This window comes from Stegodyphus dumicola, chromosome 3 (assembly GCF_044657685.1).
Source record: "Stegodyphus dumicola isolate Sdum_Otavi_A_Nest chromosome 3, ASM4465768v1".
Taxonomy (NCBI): domain Eukaryota; kingdom Metazoa; phylum Arthropoda; class Arachnida; order Araneae; family Eresidae; genus Stegodyphus; species Stegodyphus dumicola.
In genome coordinates, this window is record NC_140770.1 from 83034619 (window position 1) to 83057126 (window position 22508).

Genomic DNA, 22508 nt, shown 5'->3' on the forward strand with positions numbered 1-22508 from the left:
ATTGTTAAGGATCTTATTAAAAGATCTTTCAAAGTACGTATTCAGGAAGATCTCTATCATCGTGTTTCTCATAAATCTTGGAAGAATTATCCCGAATTTGTGTAATGGCCCAAGGCATAGAGCAGTCGCTGAATTCCGCCTTGCCACCGGACATAACTGCCTACAATATCATCTTCATAGATTCAAAATTGTTCCTTCTCCAATATGCACTCTGTGCAGCTCTGGAGAGGTGATGGATGCCACACATCTAACCCACTGTCCTACTTTGCGCAAAAATTTTCTCGCCAAGCGTTAATGGGAGGCAAGAGATATGTTAGATTAATGGACTTTTTTACAGCTGTTTTTTTGTTTTATCTTCCCATTGTGTTGCTGTATTCTATGTTCTTTGTTCTTGTTTTTTCCTGTAACTGTTCATCTGCCATTGGAAATTGAAAAATAAATAAATAAATAATAATGATTATTATTATTATAAAATAAGTTACTGTAGTAAGTTACCAATCTTGAGTTATTCAGAGTAACTTCCCCTAATTTGTGAGCCTCTAAACCTTAGCTGTGAAATCACTCAATCACTGCTAGGAGTAGTTAAAGGAATATTGTTTAAATGTTAATAACATTTTATTGGGTAGTGAAAGCATCATCAAATAATACTATTTAAATGTTGAGGAAAATCTTACATAAAGTCACATCACTCACAGAGTAGGGATTGACAAAATGCAAATGTGTTTTGTCGCCAAAAACTATTCAGGAACAACTTTTGAGACGAGGAACATAATCATAAAAAGAGAAACCAGGTGTACTCTTCTCAGCATTTCGGTTTTATAGAATATTTCTAATACAGAAAGTTTAGAATATTTAAATAAACTGTAGCCGTAAGACATTGTTCATAGGACACAAGTTCTTCAATAATAAATCTTATCTATAATGATATTATTCTGGAAATTTGCCTCTTTCAATGGCAGCAATCATATAGGTTGGCAGTGCAATATTATAAATGGCAGTAAGACTTACTTCTTATTTTAAAATATGACTTAGAAATATGGCTTTGATTATAACTTCCAAAGAAATTTAGTATCTTTTCTAGTTATTAGTTATTCAATTTCAGCTCTACATTTTGTCTCATGCAGTCAGTCTCATGTTCAAATTGCCACACAATATGTTTGAGCTCTCAATAAGAGGTCTTTTTATATAAAATTTAAGCCACCCATCCTCTATAGTGGTTAGCGATGCTGACTGCCATACTGATAGACCGAGTTTGAATCTCGGAGAAGGTATGGGTATTTATAAGCATATAGTATCCGTGCGCAAAGGAAGCACTTGAAATACATGATGAGCCAAAAGTCCTTTTGACAGGTTGATAGTAGAGGAAGTGGGGTAGGAGACACTCAGATCACCCTCCTGGGGTGTTCTTCAAAAGTGAGACAGAACAGTTAGTGTGGTGGGACTATACCTGTGCCTATATAAAATTTGAAATTTTTTTACGTGAACCAAAGAGTTCTTTACACAATCAGAAAAAGAAGCCTTTTTTTAAAACAGTAAGTTAAAAGAAACTTAATTATCTAACCTTTTTCTAACCATTAACCAATCAGGCAATGCAGTGGAAAAATTAAATCCACCCAATAAAAGAGGTCTTCCCTCTTTTATTGGGTGGATCTTTTTGAAAAGAAAAAAGAAAGCACCAAAACACCATAATTTAATGTAGGTTATATTGTACAAATAGAGCAAGATTGCTTTTTCTCCAATATTTGAAATTATAAGCTAGAATGTTATTCTTAATGAACACAATATTGCTAGGGCTAGACTGATAAAGGATTTAAGTTATTAAATTTGGCATAGTTATGTGAAATGTAATAGAAACAGGAGATTATTTCATGAATGAAAATGAAAATTTTGATGAATCATCAAAAATAATTAGATGCAATGAAATGGAAATTATGCATTTCTAACTGCATTGAATACCTCAGGCTGTAAATGGTGTCTATAATGCTATACAGCAGTTGCTTTTACTCAAGATCCAGATCAAAATTGCTCTCAAAGTGTGCCCATTATTAAAATACACAAAAATGACAACATTTTCAAAATGATAAGTACAGTAATCAGTTACATTTATATTTTGTTTTCTCCTAGTCTGTAATTCATCAAGAAAAATTAAAATTTTAATCCCAATAGACAATTTACATAGGCCTTTAGACACCTATACAAACATCATACGTATTTTAACTGTCCTGTTGGTTTAGGTAACACTACCTGAAATGACAAACAATTGCCTTGTTCCGTAAGACTGAACTTAGTGAGCTTTTTTATTTATCTTTTGGTTAACACAATAAGTAAAATAGAAATTACCATATTTTATTTAATTGAAAATTACACTACCATAGGTAAAAAGTAAAAGATATTTAATATTTATCATATTGTGGCTAGAGATTATTATGGATTTATTTTAAATATGACACTGCCTCATATTACATATGAAAGTTCATCTTTGATTGCATTTGTTACAAAAACTTTAACTGTTTATACAAGGAACATTATTTTACTCTGGGAATAACCATAATCTATTTCTTATCTTGGCATGAAATAATAAAGCATTATAGACAGTTTCAAAGAGCATTAAAAACACTATCAATGTAGGACATGCTACAAAATTACGAATTATTAATTACTAAAAAACCTTTATATGCACATTATTTTCCACTTTAATCTGAGTCTTTCCACTCTCTTATTGCAGATGAAAGATTCAGCTATCCTTGGCTTTCCTGCACATTAATTTTCGAATTTTTATATCTGTCTATGTTTCAAGAAATTGTCAAAATGATTTGCTTCTTATTCTTCTTTTAGATGTCTTGAAATAGCTCATTGAACAGATCAGGCAATCTCTTCATCTCAATCTGAATGAGATGCCATCATCTGGTTACAGCTTAAATCTATTATCATTTTTCTGGAAGGTCCTTGACAGCTGCAATAAGCATAGATACTTTAAATTCACTTCATACAAATAAGAAAAATTTTCTTTTGTCTTTCTTTTGCTCTTGTTAGATACAACTCTCAATTCTTCAGTGGTAAAATAATATTAAGGAATACGTTAACTTGCTCTTCCTCTGCTCATTTTCATTGCTTATGCACAAACACTTATTCTTTGGAATTCATAATTGGTTAAAACAGAAAAAGTATATAGTACAGTCAAAAGTCGTTAATCCGGACTCGTCGGAACTTCGACGATTCTGGATTATAGATCCTCAGTTTAAATCGCGTAAGATGGCATGCAGAAATTCTAAAATTAAAAATATGAAACCGTAATTTATGAAATAAAGAACAATTATGATCTAAAGGGTATCAAAATTTACAAAAAAAGCTTAATATTTATTTGTTTACTTTATTAAACATTTCTTTCAATGTAAGTTGTTTAAGTTGCTTCGTTTTATGTGATAATACTTTCTCTTTAATTCTATAAACAGACATAATTTTTTGTTCGCTTTCAAAGTTCCGCTGTTCAAGTCCTGTTAATTGCTGTGCCGAGAATACTAACTTGTCAATCGAAATTTTTTCGTTTTCACTAACCTCTCTGTCACATTCTTCATGTCTTTATCCATTTTTTGCAGCAATTCCACTTTTTGTTTGATGGACATCGAAACATACTTTCGTTTTGTACGATCCTTTGGGAGCTCCAGAATCAAAAATTCTATTTGACATAATCGAAAGTTCAAGTTTACTTTTATAGTATTGCTCTTACAGTCTGCAAAAAATAATAAGCCGGATCCAATTCAAAAATTAGGGAACAACGCAATCATCAACATTAACTGAAATAGATAATTAGATAATTTTAGCTTACACCGTCCGTTATACATAAAACGCGCACACGAAAACGTATTCTGCGCTTGCACACACGCAAATGCGCAGTAGTAAGAGGTCTTACGTGCACGCGTAAATGCCTATGTGCATGTGTCAACGCGGCGCATGCGCAGAAAGTTTTTAGCTTTGAGGTCCGGATTATAGATCATTCCGAATTATGGGTGTCCGAATTAACGACTTTTGACTGTATTTAACATGTAGCAAAATTCATTTTGTAGTCACATAGTGGGACACTACTTATCCCTGTGTTTATTATGCTAGATGTTTCTTGTTTGAAGCATTCATCATGCAAGGCACTAATGCAATGTATCATAAATTATATACTAAATAAATACAACAGGAAGCAAATTTAAGAGCTATGATGGAACCAAGCTTCCAGTCTACTCTTGCTTTTTATCTGTACTATACAATGTACTATACCAGATATGGATTTTGCTTATCAGTTATTCATAAATAGCATAGTGTCTACTTTTTGCCTGGATGAAGATTCTGAAATTGATGGATAATCAAAGTTTCATTGTACATATTTTCAGATTAAAAACTATAAATTTAAAAACGTATGCAGGAAAATACAAACTAAAAAGCATATAGTATAACTAGTGTGAACACGTCTCTACCCCCCCCAAAAAAAAATTTTTCATTTCTTTTATCTAAGAAGCACAAATATCTTGATTTTAAAGAAAGGAAACACAAATATCTTGATTTTAAAGAAGAGAAGCACAAATATCTCAATTTATTTATCATCTTGAAATATGTGTAAAACAGCATTTGATCACAATATTATTTCATCAAATATCAAATCACAAAACTTTAATTTGTGTAGATGTTATTTCATTTAATATTTATGGCTTTAGTCAGATCAGTCCTTTATTTTATTATTTTTAGCAATAAAAGAAAGAATCGAGGACAGCCGAGTCAAAAGTTCATTTACAAAGATCAATATTAAAAGTCTCAGTCATCAGAAGGTTAGGTGTGAATTTCTTTTTCGAAAACTATGTGCCCTTTCCAGAAGTGCACTAACTTCTCAAACACATGCTGGAGACAATTTGCTCAGAATTGGTGAAAAATATTGAACGGGACATCTTTTAGTTTATGGTCTATACTCTTTAACTCTTGCAAGATTTAGACTGCATGGAGATGATCTACAGAATGCCCTCTAACTTTTTACAAAGCTTCCATAGCTTCCCATGCCATGTGTAATTTAGCAAAGTCCACACATAACTACATCTCACATTCCACAGTAAATGTAAAATTCAACTTAAAAATTTTCATAGTGAACAAACAAATGATGCTTGTTTTCTTTAATCACATTAATATAGCATGACACAGGTTATCTCCATCACTGACAAAAAGAGAATTACTCCCATAGAATTCTTACAATATTGTCATTTCTTAAACTTTCAGAAGCAGCAAAATTTCTGCTAAAGTGTTAGAACTGCAACAAAAGACATTCATTGGTGAGGAATTGAATCATGCTCCTATTCATACGGGGGGGGCAAGTGATTTGGCAGATTTCAAAATCATGGTTTTAAGTTAGGTGATAAACTTTGCTCTGGACAATATTGCATTAGTTGTTAATGGAAAGTATCCCATGTATTACAATTGAGGAGAGTGCTAAAAGGCTAAAAAATGACAGTTCAATCTGTATTCATGGTTTAAAAAATCTGAATTTATTTTCAAGCTCAATACATGAGTGTCACAGATTCTGACCGAAAAGAGTAAGTTAGTCCATGTTTCTGCAGCCATTTTATTGGTTGAGCACCACAAAAAAGAACCGTTTTTTGATAGATTTCAAACAGACAGCAAAAAATGAATCGTATAAGATAACATGTATTGAAAGAGAGATAGAAACAAGCAAATGAAGGAGTAGAACCCCATCAAAGAGCTGCCTTACCACAATAAAAATGGTACTATCTGTCTGAAAGGAATGCAAGAAGATCATTTCCTTTAAACTTCTCTTACACGGAAAAAATTGCCATGGAGAATAAACACTATAGCAGTGGTTCTCAACCTTTTTCATGGAGGTAAGAAAGGAAGGAGTGGCCAACCGGCACTAGAAGTGAAGCACTGCTTCGAAGCTTCGGTCACCAGATGGGGTGTTCTTTGTTTACATTCAGAAGCTCGCTTGACAGTGTTCTGATAGTATTTCGACACACGACAATTCCATACAAATCGAAAAAGGGACACTTTCGCATGAAAGAAACATTCATAGTATGATGAATAATAGAAATTTGTATAGTTTAGTGACATTTACGCAAAAATCACATCTAGGTTATTTTTCGATAACTAACAACAGCGATTTTGATTATGAATTTGTTTTATAAAATTCTAAGCTGTTGAAATACAAAAATATAAATTTTAACAAAAATGTTATGCTTAAAGAATGAAAAATACCTTACGGTACCTTTAAAATTGTATATGTCTTTTGATACACTTGATAGAGTATTTGCTACTTTTATTTTATGTTCCAAACGCCAAAATGTTTTAAATAAAATACATTTTTTTCACATCCATATTGTAACATGTACCTTTTAAAATTGTTTAGAGAGGCTTTACTGCTGCTCATTTTAAACTCATCATTTTAATTTTATATATCTGAAAAATAATCCCTTTGGGCTTACACGTTTTACTTATTTGGGTTAATTAAAAATAAAATATAGTGAATGCACAGAAATTAAAGATTTGCACATGCCGGAACTGAAAAATATGAAATATGCATGGATATTTATGCATGTGTGTGCAAAAAGCATGTATCTGCCTTTAACAAAATACATAAATATTCATTAAATTGTTTATAAATGTATTTGAAATGAAGAATATATTCCTTTATAAACAACTGTGAAGAAATCTAATTAATAAATGTATCTAATTTATAATGATTATAAATGTTATCTAAATTGTTTCATAAGAATAAATTGAATTTAATTAAATAAATTTAATTTAAATACAAATTTAATTAAATATTCTTTGCGCCATTGCTTCAAGGAATGAAATTTAAATTTAAAAAAATTTTAATTTTAACAAACACGTATAAAAGTAAAAAAGCAAATTTAAAACTAAAATAAAAAAAGCCAAAATAATTTTTAAAAAAATTTTTTGAAAAAGTGCAAACATATAAAAGATTTAATTCTCAAACTAATCTACAATATCATTTAAATTCAGAAGCATAAGCAAATAAAGTGCAAAACCAATCCATGAAAATAAATTCACTAATTTAGCAAATTAAAATTAATCCATACATTTTTTTAAAAAATGCGTAAGTGAATGACTGTTGAGTAGGCAGGAGACAGACTAATCAAGGGAAAGTTGCCTCCAAACCTAACTCTCCAATCATTCAATTCGTGTTTCGTCATTCATGCAGGCAAGGGTAAAAGTTAAAACCAAAAGTAAAAGTTCGTACTGCAAAGCAATCTGTTAAAAGGCATTCTAAAGCAAATGCTATGAGATGCGCACCTAAGAAAGTAATAAAGAGTTTTGGAATATGTATTGTTGAAATTAATAGTAAAAAAAAATCTGATAAGTATAATTAAAAGAATTATTCCCCTTACATTTTATAATAACTCAGTTACAAGTTTTAAATAATACTTAAAAAAATACTTCTTTTATTCCCTTTCAGAAATGTTCAGAGAAAGTTAAGTACTATTTAAAGTATTTCGCTAATTTCTAATAATTCTCTAATTTAAAATGAACCGAATAGAGCATTAATTATAAATTAACTTATATTTTTCGATTTAAAAGATGCCTCAGAAGCCAAAAAATCATGTCATATTTAAGAAAGTATTTTAGGAAGAAGCTCTATAAATAGAAAAGAAATAATGCATAATTTTAATATTAATAATACAATAAACTTTTATCTTAATTTTTGTACCTTAACCGAATAAAATCGAATTACCTTAAATTTTTTTTCTAATGTAATTAACGAAAACTTGCGAAAATATTTCATTCAAATTAAACCATTCTGAGAAAATTTCTGAGAAAACCATGTTTAGGGCTACTCCATCTTACTTCCTACCTCCATGACCTTTTTAGCCCCATGCACCCATTTCACCATTGCTAAAAGATCATTCCCTCCTCCTTTCCAAAACTTCAAAACTAACACCTGTAAATTCAATCAAATTTACATTATTTTTAATTTGTTCTATAAATTAAACAAAAAGTATAGAAAATGTTAGTAAATACTAGAATAAAAGTTATATTTCATAAATAAAACTAAATATATTCATAAAATAAAACTAAATATTTAACAAATAAATAAAAAGGATGACTGCATCCCTCCCTTAAACTATAAAATTTTCCTCTAGGGGAATCCCCCTCCTCACGGTTGAGAGTCCTTGCACTATAGACATCTTGACAAACTCAGTATGGAAATTCACAGAGAACATCTAGTTTCAGTTACTCAAAAAAAAGGCATCAACATCAATCACAACAATGTCAGACCACAAGCTATGACAGACTAAGTTAGACTAAGTTAATGTTGCGAAAATTGAAAGGAAGATGAATCCTCCATAATTCCAGATGTTGCTCCTTCCCTTGCAGAACAGTTTGAATTTCAAGAAGCATGATTCTGAAGAAGCTGTTAAAATCTTTCTCACAACCTTAAACTGTAGTAATTTCTACAAAGACAGGATCCAAAAGCTTTTAGTATTTGAGAAGAAAATTGCAAAAGGACAGTAACAGATTCAGTGCCACTGTAAGAGCATTATGGGCCCCTATTAAGCCATTCACAGAAATGAAATATAAATAGACATCCCATGTGAGTGTCCAGATGGCCCTTGCATTAAAATAGGCCTGTATTGATTACAAAACTATTTTCTTTCAAATGTGATTTTGTTTCACTTGTTCTTAAAACTGTGCCCATTTTGCAATCATCTAATGTTCAATTTGTTCATTTACAAGTTTTAGAAGAATTTAAAAAAAAAATAAAAAAAATATCAGTACCAATAATGAGGGTGCACTTTTAGTTTTTATAAACTATTTATTTATAATAACAGAATGTATAATATTACAGAGACCTGCAATACCAGCATTGTTCTATTTTCATATCAGTATCTAAAGTGTTGCCAATTACAAGTTACTAAATATTAAATGCTGCCATTTACAAATTATTAAATAAGCTATCTTAAAATCAGCTCTAAATCTTCCGTTTTTTTTAAAGAGTTCAAAAAAAAAATTTTTTTTTAACTAAAATCAGTCCAAATACCTGGTCGGCTTTCTAATCACTCTCCCACTTCTAGTTCTTTGCTCAACATCCCTTGTTTCTGAGTTAGCAGTATTTGGTAGTTGTTTTTCTAAACTTTGCCCTTGAGAATATGTGGAATCATATCCTTTTACATCTGTTTTCTGTGCATTAACTCCTTGTTCTGTTCCTCTGATATTCTCTTATACAGCTGAACTCTTTTCTCTAATGTCTTTTCTATTTCTTCTCAATACTGATCCACCTGATCTCAGTATATATGATCTAGGCATTTTATATACTTCTTCTACAACTGCTAGTTTCCAGTGATTATCTTGATATACCCTAACACAATCTCCTTTATTAAGTGATGATAATGATTTTGTATGACGATCATAATACGAATTCTGCTTAGTTCTTTCTTGGTTGATTTTTTCTTTTACATTTTTCACAACCTGAGGTTTAAGTAATTCTTCGGATGTAGGAAGAATCATTCTTGTTCTTCTACTCATAAGTCATTGAGCTGGTGATCCTAACATCTCATTAGTTTGAGTGTTCCTATGAGCTAACAATGCTAAATAAGGATCAGCATGATCTGCTTGAGTTTTCTTTAGCAGATTCTTGGTCGTTTGTACTGAACGCTCTGCTAATCCGACTGTGGATGGTATGGACTGCTTGTTATATGTTTAAATTGGTATTTCTTTGCAAATTCTTAACTTACAAACCGAAGTCCATTATCAGATATCATTATCAATGGTATACCGTACCTTGCAAAATGAGATTTCATGTAACTGATCACTGTCTGACTTCGAGTATCCAGTAGTTTGGGGATTTCAAAAAAGTTGGAATAGTAATCTACAATTAATAAGTATACATCTTTGTTAATCTCAAATAAATCTGTTGCAACTTTATACCAAGGTAAATTGGGAACTTCATGCGGTATCATAGGCTCTCTTATGTTTTTATTCTGGTATTCATTACATATAGGACATTTTGAAATTTTATCTTCTATCTGCTTGTTCATAAGTGGCCAAAACAAAACATCTCTAGTTCTTTTCTTACATTTTTCTATACCAAAATGACTCTCATGAATTAAATTTAACATCTCTTTTTGCATAGATAAAGGAATAATTACCCTTCCTCCTTTGAAAAATAAGTCATTTTCCATTGTCAACTCATCTCTGTAGTCCCAAAATACTTTGACTTGAGGTTCCACCTGATGTTTCCTTTCTGGCCAACCTCTCAGAATATATTTCTTTAAGCACTATAGTGTAGCATCACATTCACTTTCTTTCTTCGGTTCATAAATTTTGTCATCAGATGATGGAATCAACGTACAAATTTTGTATCTTCATCATTAGCTTCTTCTGTTGTATTCAAATATGCTCTACTCAAAGTGTCTGCTATTAATAAGACTTTACCCTTTTTGTATTGTACATTTAAATCATATTTTTGTAAATTTCACAGCATTCTTTGCAATCGCTGTCGTGCTTTAAAAAGAGGTTTTTTAGTTATGCTTTCTAATGGTTAATGATGAGTTTCAACTGTAATATGCTTGCCATATATATATCGATGAAATTTAGAACATCCAAAAGTAATAGCTATATTGTTAATAAGAGTTCTGAAGCTTTTTTTCTATCTGAGCATAATTTTTCTGACTTTTCTTTAGAGCTCTGGAAGCGAAAGCAATTGGTTGGTTTTCTTGTAGTAAAACAGCACCTAATCATTCAGAACTTGCATCTACTGAAAGAGTTACATCCTTATTAACATCATAGAATTTTAATAGGGTGCTTTTACAACCAATTCTTTAACTGTTTTGAAAGCGTTTTGATGTTTTTCAGTCCAGTGCCAGAGAAAATTTTTCTCAAGTAACTGTCTTAATGGTGCAGTAATAATAGTTAAGTTAGGAATAAATTTGACTAAATAATTTATCATTCCCAAAAATCTTTGTAGCGAAGGCACATCTGTAGGTCCTGGCATTTTAACAATTACTTCCACTTTAGAAAAATCAGGTTTTAGTCTATTTTCACTTAGCTCATGCCCTATATAATTCACACGATTAACTTTTATTTTACATTTAGCTTTATTGAACTTCAAATTATTTTCTCGTGCTCTCTGGAGTACGTTTTTAAGTCATAGCTCATGTTCGTTTTCATTAGATCCCCATATTAAAATATCATCTATAATACATTCAACACCTTCTATTATTTGGCTTAATTTTCTTTGGCAAATTTCTGGAGCTGAACATATGCCAAAAGGTAATCTTTTAAATTTGTATCTGCCAAAAGGTATATTGAATGTACACAAATTACTACCTTCTTCGTCAAGCTGGATTTGCCAAAAAGCACTATTAACATCTAAAACAGAAAATATTTTAGCATTCTAGTGACAACTTTGCCAATGGTTAATATAGGATAATGTTCTCATTTTATAGTTTTATTTAAATCTCTAGGATCTAAACATATTCTTATTTTGTTAGGTTTGAACACTGTGACCATTGAATTTACCATTCAGTTGGTTCTCTTACTTTCTCAATAACATTTAAATTTTCCATTCTTTGTAATTTTTTCTTCACTTTATCTCGTCTAGCTATGGGTATTTTTCTTGGAGGATGAATTACTGGTGTTGCATCTTGTTTTAACAGGATTTTATATTCTCCATTCAAACAACTCAAGCCTTCAATACATCTTTGCATTCCTTCAGTAAGTCTTCAGTGTAAACAGACATTACTTTTTGAATCAAACCTAGTTGCAAACATGATATTAATTCTAATATAGAAGGTACTTCTTTGTCAAACTTGGAATTCCACAACATAATTATTTTTTCCATATTGGCAGTTAAGTACTACTTTTCCTAAAGTATCCATTTTATTCCCAGAGAATGAAACTAATCTTTTAATTTAAGACTTCTGTATCAGATCATTTAGCAATTTCACTTTGCTTTTAGAAATAACATTGCCCATTGCTCCAGTATCTAATTGAAAATTTAGTTTACTTTTATTTACATTAACATTAACAGTCCATTTCTCTTCCTTGTTATCTGAATTAAGGTTTAATGTGCCGACATAAAATTCTAACTCTTCCTCAGAGTCATGATTTATTAATTTAATTTGCCTATCTTTTTTGTTTACCTTGACTGCTTCATTTTTTACAAGGGCAATCCCCCAAAAAAAAGGTCTCCTATTTTTTGGGGACGTAGAGAAAGTTTTAATACGGTTGTTGGCAACACTGTTGTGAGTGGTGCCTTCTCCGCTACCACATAAGCACGCAGGCGCTTCGCTCGGATGCTGTCTTGGCTTGGCAGCCATTCGAAATGGAGCTCCCAATAAACGTTACCGCCAAGTGCGAAGTGCGCGCAGTTATTCAATTTTTGAACGCAAAAGGCATTAAACCGGTTGAAATTCACCGCCTATTGACAGAAGTGTATGGACAGTCGTGCATGGATGTCAAACCCGCTCACAAGTGGTGTAGAGAGTTTAGAGCCGGTCGTACTGAAATTCATGACGAAGAAAGGAGCGGGAGGCCATCAATTGCCGGATTGTTGAGTACGTAAAATGCGTAAAGATCGGAGGATCATATGGATGCTCCTGAAGCTCCCCAATGCTTCCTAAAGGGCATGGCGGCAAGCTGGTATGACATGGGCATTGTAAAACTGCCACAATGTCTACAAAAATGCATCGACCAAAATGGCGATTATGTTGAAAAATAAAGCATTCTGCAATCTTTAAAGTGATGTAGCAATTATAGAAAATAAACGGTTCTTTGTATATCTAAAAATCTAGGAGACCTTTTTTTGGGGATTGCCCTCGTATTATATAGCTTTTACACAGATTCGCGAAATGATTTTCCTTTTTACACTTATGACAGATTTTTCCATATGCTGGATACTTTCTATACTCGTGAGATGTTCCACGTTTAGAACAAACTTTTATCTTTTGTTTCTCCATATTTACCTCTTTGTAGGTATTATTATGTTTATTTAGTTTCTTTTTCACTCCGTTTACAACAGTTTCCTCATTTTTCATGATTTTCATTTGATGTGCACTTATTTCAGCAGATCTGCTTATATCAAGAGCTTTTCTAATGTTAATTCTGTTTTATGTAACAATCTTGCTCTCACTACATCATCTTGAATACCACAAACAATTTTATCCTTTATTAACCTATCTGTTATTTGTGCAAACTCGCTTGTTCTAGCTTTATTTCGAAGGTCAGTTACATACTCATCTATGGTTTCTGACGCAGTTTGATTTCTAGTAAAGAATAAATGTCTTTCATATGTAATGTTTTTCTTAGGAATACAATATTCCATAAATTTTGTCTTAATTTAATTTCTTTATCCTCTTCTATAGGAAATGTATTATAGTATATTTAAAAAACCACGAACTCCTATTATATGAAGAAAAGTATTAACTCTTACCTTCTCTTCTTTATTATGTAATCCACTAGCTACTTCATATATGTATTTCCAATGATTGCAGCCATCTTTGCCAATATGAAGCAAAATTTCCATCAAATTTCATGCTCTGGTGGTTTTAAACTTTCCATTTTTAAAGCAAAATACTTCTGACACTATATAGAATATTGAGGGTGCATTTTTAGTTTTTATAAACTATTTTGTTTTATTTTCATATCAGTATCCAAAGTGTTGCCAATTACAAGTTACTAAATATTAAATGTTAAATGTTGCCATTTACAAATTATTAAATATTACAAGTACCATAAACTAACAAATGACAAAACAAAGCTTTCCCATGAACAGAACATTTTTACTGAAAGCTAACTAAATTATTTAACATAAATTAAAACATTATTTTAATAAAATTTTAATTCTTTAATAAAACTTGTTAAACATATACAAAAGAATACAATATATATATATATTTTTTAATTTATGCATTTTACCAAAAATAATAATAAAAATAAAATACTATTTTCAAAGGTATCCTCTTCTTTAATAATTTTAATAAAAGCCGTTTCTGACAAGTTCATTTCCGAAGCTATATTTTGTTTGACATCACTTGGGACAGACTATAAAAAAGCAAATTCAAATTTAAAAGAAATTATAATCATATAACACATGCAATAATTAAATAATGTGTAAATTAAAGTTAATAAATTTCAGATCTAAAATCTCCACACAAACCTCAGAATGACATGACTCTTAATGTATGATTCATTCATTTTATAACATCTCATAACTTCTTCAATATGAAAATTCTGCAGTTAAGAGCATTGATAAATCTCTCAAGCACGCCTTCATGGTGTGACTGAATAGTATGTCCTAAGTTCAAATACAGGTGAAGGTATTGCACACTTTTGGCCTACCAGCAGTGGAGAATTAAACTTGTTAAACAATAATAGTTCGAATTGGACTTGCATCCTGGAAAAAAGAATGACTGCATGGTTGTTTTTCCCATATATAACATGTATATGGGCCAGTTTACCATAAAAATCCCACACAAAGGCACCTCTCCCCATAGGCAAATAGCTGTTGAGATGCTTTGCCTTAATCAATTGACCAATCAAATCTCTCGAACAAATTAATCTATTGCTGCATAAAATGAAACAATAATCAATGTACCTTCATACTTGGCAATAATCTTCATACTTGAATTATTACTGTCGACTATAATCTCAGATTACAATTAATTGTGCATATTTCCAAGAATACTGATATTTGACTTTTTAAGAGGCAATAAATTAAAAATATTAAGCAATGAAAATATGAAGCAGATGACAAGAGCAACAGATAGAATACAAGATTGATTGGTGGGAATTTATGTGAAAAAACAAGAATATGCATAGTTCCAAAATGCATAAATGAACATGTTAATTTCATTAATTGAAATGTTAATAGAATAACAAGGTTTTTATAAAACATATTTTTTAAACGATGACTATTATTCACTGTGAATTACAAGAATGACTGCATGGTTGTTTTTCCCATATATAACATGGATATGAGCCAGTTTATCTTAAAAACCCCACACGAAGGCAAATAGCTCTCAAGATGCTTTGCCTTAATCAATCCACGAACCAAATTTCTCAAACAAATTACTAGTAACACCTCAAATAAATCTCATTGTTTTAATTCAGCTATTTTTCTTAATATAAATAAAGTTCAGAAGTTGTTACCAGAGTCGTAGCTAGGGTTTTCAGTGCCCAGGGACAACTGAAGACTTCGCGCTCCCTACTGCTTGCCAAGGATGGAAAACATTTAATTCTAAAATGTCGTAACATCAGTTTGGCGCCCCTTGGATTCTGCGCCCGAGGACTGATGCCCCCCTCTAGCTATGCCCCTGGTTGTTACCAACCAATGAAAGCTGCTGAATTTATCATTCCTGTGATAAAAGTACATTGCCTGTCAGTGTAATATGGTGAACCACATCCAAAGGTCTTTTACATAAACTTCTTAATAACATTATAGAGACATTAGGTTATTGCGAAGCAGAAGACATGAAAAATGAGCAATGCCTTTGCCGGGACTAGAACAATGGACCTCTCGAATATGTGTCGAGCGTGCTGACCACTATACCACGAAGTCATGCTAAAAAGGCGGGAGAAATACCTTATATACTCCCCCTTTTAAAGGGTGACTGGAGATTAGGGGACCCAATCACCAAATCTTGATGGTGGAGAATCATCATCCACACACTTTTAGTTTGGGTGCCATGTAGAGACATGAGGTTATTTTGAAGCAGGAGAGATGAAAAACGAGCAATACCCTTGCCGGGACTCGAACCATGGACCTCTTGAATACGCATCGAGCATGCTGACCACTACACCACGAAGGCTTGCTAAGAAGGCGGGAGAAATACCTTATAACATTTTTTAACAAGTATTACTTTATATGCATTATAACAAATAATTTGATAAAATAATTTAGTATTATAAATAACATAGGTTTTTACCAGCATATAATATATCAACTTAAAAAATTTTAACTCAGGTCTTTTCATGTGTAAAAATAAATAAAAAGTACAATATCAAAGGATCATTACGAAATTTTATAATAAACTGCAATCCTTCCAAAGGATTTTTTTTTTTTTTTCCAGTTCCATGTTTCATACAGTCATCTTTTTTTTGAAGTGGTAACATATTCTTTTAATATTTTGAAATTTATAGATTTGCATCACTTTTTATTTCAAAAAGAAATGCTAAAAGAAAAATAATTTAAAACTAATTCCCCCCCCCTTCATTTGAGCATGCTGACCACTACACCACGAAGGCTTGCTAAGAAGGCGGGAGAAATACCTTATAACATTTTTTAACAAGTATTACTTTATATGCATTATAACAAATAATTTGATAAAATAATTTAGTATTATAAATAACATAGGTTTTTACCAGCATATAATATATCAACTTAAAAAATTTTAACTCAGGTCTTTTCATGTGTAAAAATAAATAAAAAGTACAATATCAAAGGATCATTACGAAATTTTATAATAAACTGCAATCCTTCCAAAGGATTTTTTTTTTTTTTTTTTCCAGTTCCATGTTTCATACAGTCATCTTTTTTTTTGAAGTGGTAACATATTCTTTTAATATTTTGAAATTTATAGATTTGCATCACTTTTTATTTCAAAAAGAAATGCTAAAAGAAAAATAATTTAAAACTAATTCCCTCCCCCCCCTTCATTTGAGTTTTAATTTTATTGAACAGAAAAGATTTATATCACTTGACAAGTAAATAATAATTTTATTGATTTAATGGTGAAATCCTCTCTGATAGCAACATAGTGTTTTCAAATTGAAAATTTTTCATTTAATAGAGGTTTTTTTATTTCTTTAATACAGTGTTTTAAATGGGGTTATCATATCTAGTGGCATGTGATGCTAGAAGAAACTATGGTTCTCCTACTACTACTAATAAATTCCCAGACTTACAGGAACTAATGTCCCAGTTATGTATGCAGGAAATTTTGAAACTCAAGGCAAAAATGTTTTGCTTACAACTCTGTTCCTTGTAGATTTTTCCTAAAGAACTGCATAAATCAGCCAATCAGATAACCTGAAAATTAAAATTCCTGGAAACATTTCTGTGGACGTGCCATTGAGGGTAGTTAGTACATGTGATACCTGTTTCAGTCATCTCAGCATCAAAATCTCACTAAATTTATATTTTGCTCAATAAGTAAAACTACTGATTTAGAAGCATGATGGCCTTCTATATGAAAAATGTTCAGCAGATTTCTGGCACACTATGCACAGTTCTATTTTTTGAAGTATTCCTTTTTTTTTTTTTTTTTTTTTTTTTGATGAATTATATATACATAATATTAAAAAAAATATTGCATTTACAGGTTTATTTATAATAATAAGGAAATAAAGTTATTCATAATAAATATAATGCGTTTATTCAAACATTATTGATCCAACAAGTTGTATAAAACAAAAAAAATTACCTTTCGACAAAATATCTAAAAAACAAAGTTTTTTAATACTCTCATATTATCCACCCAACCCTACTGCAAAGTCGTCAATCACTGGCAACTTAATTTTTTACAAATCTAACACATGAAGATTTATAGCCATTTTAACAAATGGTGGCATGTTGAAAATTACATTTATTTAGTACATAGTGGATATGCAAGCCGCATTTAAAAATTAGCTAATTAAATATATTAAGAACATCTAAGTTTAATTTAGCATGTTAAACATAATTAGAATAATTAAATTCAGTTAGCAGAAAAGTATGATATTAATCATATGCAGTTAAAAATTAGCTGGTTCAACATGGTATTTAAAACAATTCAAGTTGGTAGAAAAGTATGATCTTAAGTTGATATGTAGCTAAAGATTAGCACAAAAAAGTAAAGTAAATATTAGTTCTATTATTGAAATATATTTCTAATTCTATTATAAAAAAAGTTTTAAAAAATTTTTATACTTACATCTAGCAATACTTCACTTTTTTTTTTTTTTTTTTTTTTTTTTTAAGATCTTGATGGCCCTGAAAAAAATCACCCTTTCTTTTTCAAGAACTTATGCCATTAAACGTATATTGTCATAGACATCTTACCCTAAAGAGTATAATCTTTAATTGCATTTAAAATTTCCATGAATGTTATGCTTAACTTCATGCCAAAATAGGTATCCAAGAACGTGATGAGCTGGATTTTTCTTGTAAAGACCGCTTTTGTGTATGTATAATTTTACTTTCAGGGGCCACCTCTTACATTTTTTAGACTGGGTATGTGCACCAGTTGCCGGATTAATGAAATTTGAGAAATGATTAGCATAATACCTATGTCTCCCTAAGAATGAATATGTCTGCCATTCATCAGTCATAATAGTTGTTCCCTTGGCCACATACTTCTTAATCAGCAGTATTAGAATCTCCACTGATCTGTTGTTTGCTGTGATCATATTTTCGATGAAGGGAATAATCCTTTTGCAATGCAAAACTGCAGAAAAGCATCTGTCTTAGACAACTTCCTTAACAAAAATAATTAAATCCATTCATAGTTAAAAAAATTCAGAAAAAATAGCGTGGAAATCAGACAAAATAATAGTGAATAAGTGAAGAACAAATTACACATGCAAAGGTGAACAATAAGTGCGACACTACAAAATGCAAAATTATGAACAGCAATGTAAGAAACCAAAAACAACATAAGAGGAATGATTGCTACCTCCAAATATGTGTATCCATTGGGTTGCCAGGTTTGAACTATTATTGCATTGTTTGTGGTGTTTACATTTACCGGGTTCTTTGCAGAACTGTTTCAACATTTTATTTAAATATATACCAGTGATTCTCAAACTTTTTAAAGCTGTTGCCTCCCTAAGGAACGAAAAAGTTTTCAATACCCTCTATGTGAAAAATCCTGTAATTTAAGATATGGGAAAGGGGGGGTTCCTGAATTATAAAAGGCAAAAATTTTAAGTTATTTTTTCGGTAGACTTATACACCAGATTTGTTTGTTTAACTCCATAGTTTTGCCCTGGAAGGAAATAGCATTCCTTTGGTTAAAACTGAAATGACTAATACAAAAAAAAAAAAAAAAACCTTTCATGTTTAAAAGTATCTTTCATGCTTAAAAAATTCTTTATTCTTAATTAAATAATTAAAAAATAAACAGCAAAAATGCACTAAACGAGTAATACCAATGAAAAAAATCAAGTATGATTTGTGGGATGTTTGTGCTTAGAGCCAGTTTCTGAACATTCAGTTTAATATCGCAGAAATTCGGTTCAATCGCAAAAAAACGTAGTGTTGAGTTCTTCAAAGTCTAGATGTATCAATGTTCAAATAGAGCGATGATAAGATTGATACAAAAATATACAAAGCATTATAACTTTAGATATACTTATCGATATTTCACAATATAAAAATCATAAGAATCTTTCCATTAGTGTTGATATTAATTAAAAAAGCTCAGTGCATTTCTAATGATAAAAAGTGATCTTTTTTTCTCAGCAGTAAATCATTCTTTTCGTGTGCACAAAATATATCCTACCTAGAATATAAATTTGCCTCACCATTCTTAGGAGCAGTCGCCTAAAGGCCAGTTTACATCTGTCAAAGCAGCTCGTAGCGAGCCGCTCGTCCGGACGTTTCGAACCGAGTGAACGGACCTGTACTCTGATAGATTGTTTGCACCAATCAGAGTGGACTGACAACTCACCTCCGTTTGTTTACGAAAAGGATACCGACGTGGCAGCTGCAGGAAAGAATATGCATTGAACATACATAGATGTTCTTTGGCTGCAGTGCTTGAAGTCTGCAAAGTAGTTTCAAACGAATTAATTTCTGCTCTTGGGATGGGGGGGGGGGAAAGGAAGAAAAGGAAATGGGTACGTGACTGGGTCATATTTTATAAAACTTTTAACGGTTATTAAATTAATGAGGAGTATCAAATGAATCGCGATGAATTAGGAGTATCAAATGAACTATTAAATGAATTTCAGACGAAAATAACCAAAGTTATAAAAACATTATTGCATATCAGATACAAGAATTTTAAAGAAACTCAGTTTGAGAGAAGTTATTTAGTCAACTGTGGTTATTGAAATTCAAATTAACAAAGTTTTTCTATTATATACAGCTGTTTATTTACACCTAATTAATCATTTACAAAATAATGTAAAAGTAATAATGTGTTTTATTATTTATTAATAGAAAGAATATATTTATTCATCCAGAATCCACAGAATCAGTAGCTCTCTGTGAATGTAATTAATTATGCAGAGTTCTGACTGGAACTGTGTTATTTCTAGAGAAGAATGCAAAATTAACACGACAGAAGTCAACTGTATAATATCTACCTAATTATTCAGAAAATCTCAAATAAATAAGTAGCAAAAAACTTGGGAGCATTACATATATTACCACAGGTAAAAGAATATATATATTATGACATAGTTCCAACAGGAAGATATTTAAGACACAATAACACGCCGAATAAATACTAATTCAGAAGTCAAACAACAAAAATCAGCGTAAATTTGCAAAATTTTCACAGGACTAGTTTCGATGGTTTTACCGAACCATCATCTTCAGCTGCAAAACCGCAAATGAATAAGATAGGAAATAATGTTTAGATAAGATAAGAAAGCCTGGACAAGAATAAGCAAGTGGCGCCATCTGTTGGCGAAACCAGAACTAAAACATAATTTCTCTAAAAGCCGAAGGCAAATTTGGATTGGAATTAGGATCGTTAACTAGAACAGAAACATTTTTATGAATGTGAAATGCCTCTAGAAAATCCAGTTCTCCAATGGAAGATGTTTTTTGAATAATTTTGGCAGCAGAAAAATTGAAAGTGTGATTTTCGGACCAACAATGTTGAGGAACAGAAGACTTCTGTGTTTCCTTTTTTCTAACATATGCCTCATGTTCTTTGACGCGAAATTTTAAGGCTCTCTTAGTTTGGCCAATGTAAATTAAACCGCACTGGCAAGGAATCCTATAAATACCCCAGGAATTCATATCCGGAATGGGGTCCTTGAGTATGGAACTCGGAATTTTATTGATGGGAGAGTAAACAACCCGAAAGTTAAATTTCTGCAAAATATGTGCAACTTTATAGCTAATTGATGGAAAGAAGGGAATGACAACAGAATTTTTATAATCTCCTAAAATAAGAGTGTGGCTTTTAGTGTGTTGAGATGAGAATTTTTTAACTGCTTGATTAATAATGTTGGGTGAAAAGCCCCTGTCAATAGCTATTGCTTTTAAATAATTTAGTTCTTCATCAAGGGCTAGTTTGGAGGAGCAAACTTGAAGAGCACGGAAAACATAGGAATAAAATGAAGCTAACTTTTGTTTAGTCGGATGACATGATTTAAAGTGTGGTGGAAGGCAAACCGATGAAGGTTTACGGTAAACTGTAGTACTGAAGTTGGATGTGTTACGTGTGACCAGAATGTCGAGAAACGGAAGAGAATTGCAAGTCTCAAGTTCAAAAGTGAACTGAATAGCAGGATCAATAGAATTCATTGTTGAAAGAACTCTATTTAAATCATCTTTATTACCTTCAAACAGGGTAAAAGTATCGTCTACGTAGCGGAACCATGCCGGGAAGTTTAAAGTTTCAAACAATTTTGATTCATAATAATGCATGTAGATATCAGCCAGGATGGGACTGAGGGGGCTTCCCATGGCTAATCCCTCAGTTTGCTTGTAATATTTATTTTGGAAAACAAAATGTGTTTGTTTCAAACAGAGTTGAGTGAGAGAAATTAGCTCATCAATTTCGATGCAAGAGAAATGAAATTCGCGAAGTCTGGTTTCTAGACATCTTAATGCACCCTCCACTGGGACATGAGTGAATAATGATTTTACATCAAAAGAAACCATGAGTAAATTACGAGGAGAAATGTTTTTAACCTTTTTTACAAACTCTATTGAATTTTTTATGGTGTAAATGTTATTGTCTAATAGAGTGGAAAATCTAGAAACTAAATATTTAGCTAATGGATACGAGGCAGTACCTAAATTTGATACAATAGGGCGGAAAGGAATACCACTTTTATGAATTTTGGGAAAAGCATATAATCTGGCACAATTCGCAACAGATGGGATAAGCGAATGTTTTAAGTTGCTTGAAATGATTTGCGAAGATTTGATCGCAGTTTTTATTTTGGATAAGTCCGAAGGTGAAGGATCTTTAGGGATCGGATTATATGGTCCTTCGTTTAAGAGTTTAGTGACACCATCGATGTAAGTGTTCTTATCCATGACGACTATCTGGCCACCTTTGTCGGCCTTTGAAACGACAATATCCGGGTTAGAATGAATCTCGCGCATTGTAGCTCTTTCTCTCGCAGTTAGATTTGGTTTCAAAGGTTTATTATTGAATTTCACATTATGAGCGATAAGATGCCTAATCATTTCTTTCTGTGAATCTGAAACTTTACTGAACTTGAAAGCTTTTTCGATAGGAGCCAAAATCTTTGGAATCGAGGGTTTACAGGTTTGTGAGAAGTTAAAATTATATTTTAGAATTCTTGTTCTTCTGAAAGACTAAAATTAGAAA

General features: G+C 31.4%; 1 protein-coding gene across 2 annotated transcripts in view; it reads right to left on the bottom strand.

Annotated features, from left to right (window-relative positions):
- Positions 1–22508, bottom strand: part of LOC118195284 (phenazine biosynthesis-like domain-containing protein 1) — a 78582-nt gene that overhangs the window by 52568 nt on the left and 3506 nt on the right. Inside the window, exons 1-2 of one of the 2 annotated variants that reach the window (XM_085813039.1) lie at positions 18272–18428; positions 13950–14049 (exon numbers count right to left, since the gene is read on the bottom strand). In XM_085813039.1, coding sequence (XP_085669165.1) covers positions 13950–14010 — 61 coding nt within the window. In that variant the 5' untranslated portion in view covers positions 14011–14049; positions 18272–18428. Of the gene's footprint in view, positions 1–13949; positions 14050–18271; positions 18429–22508 lie in introns of those variants that run through there. The other variant, XM_085813038.1, reaches the window with a different exon arrangement.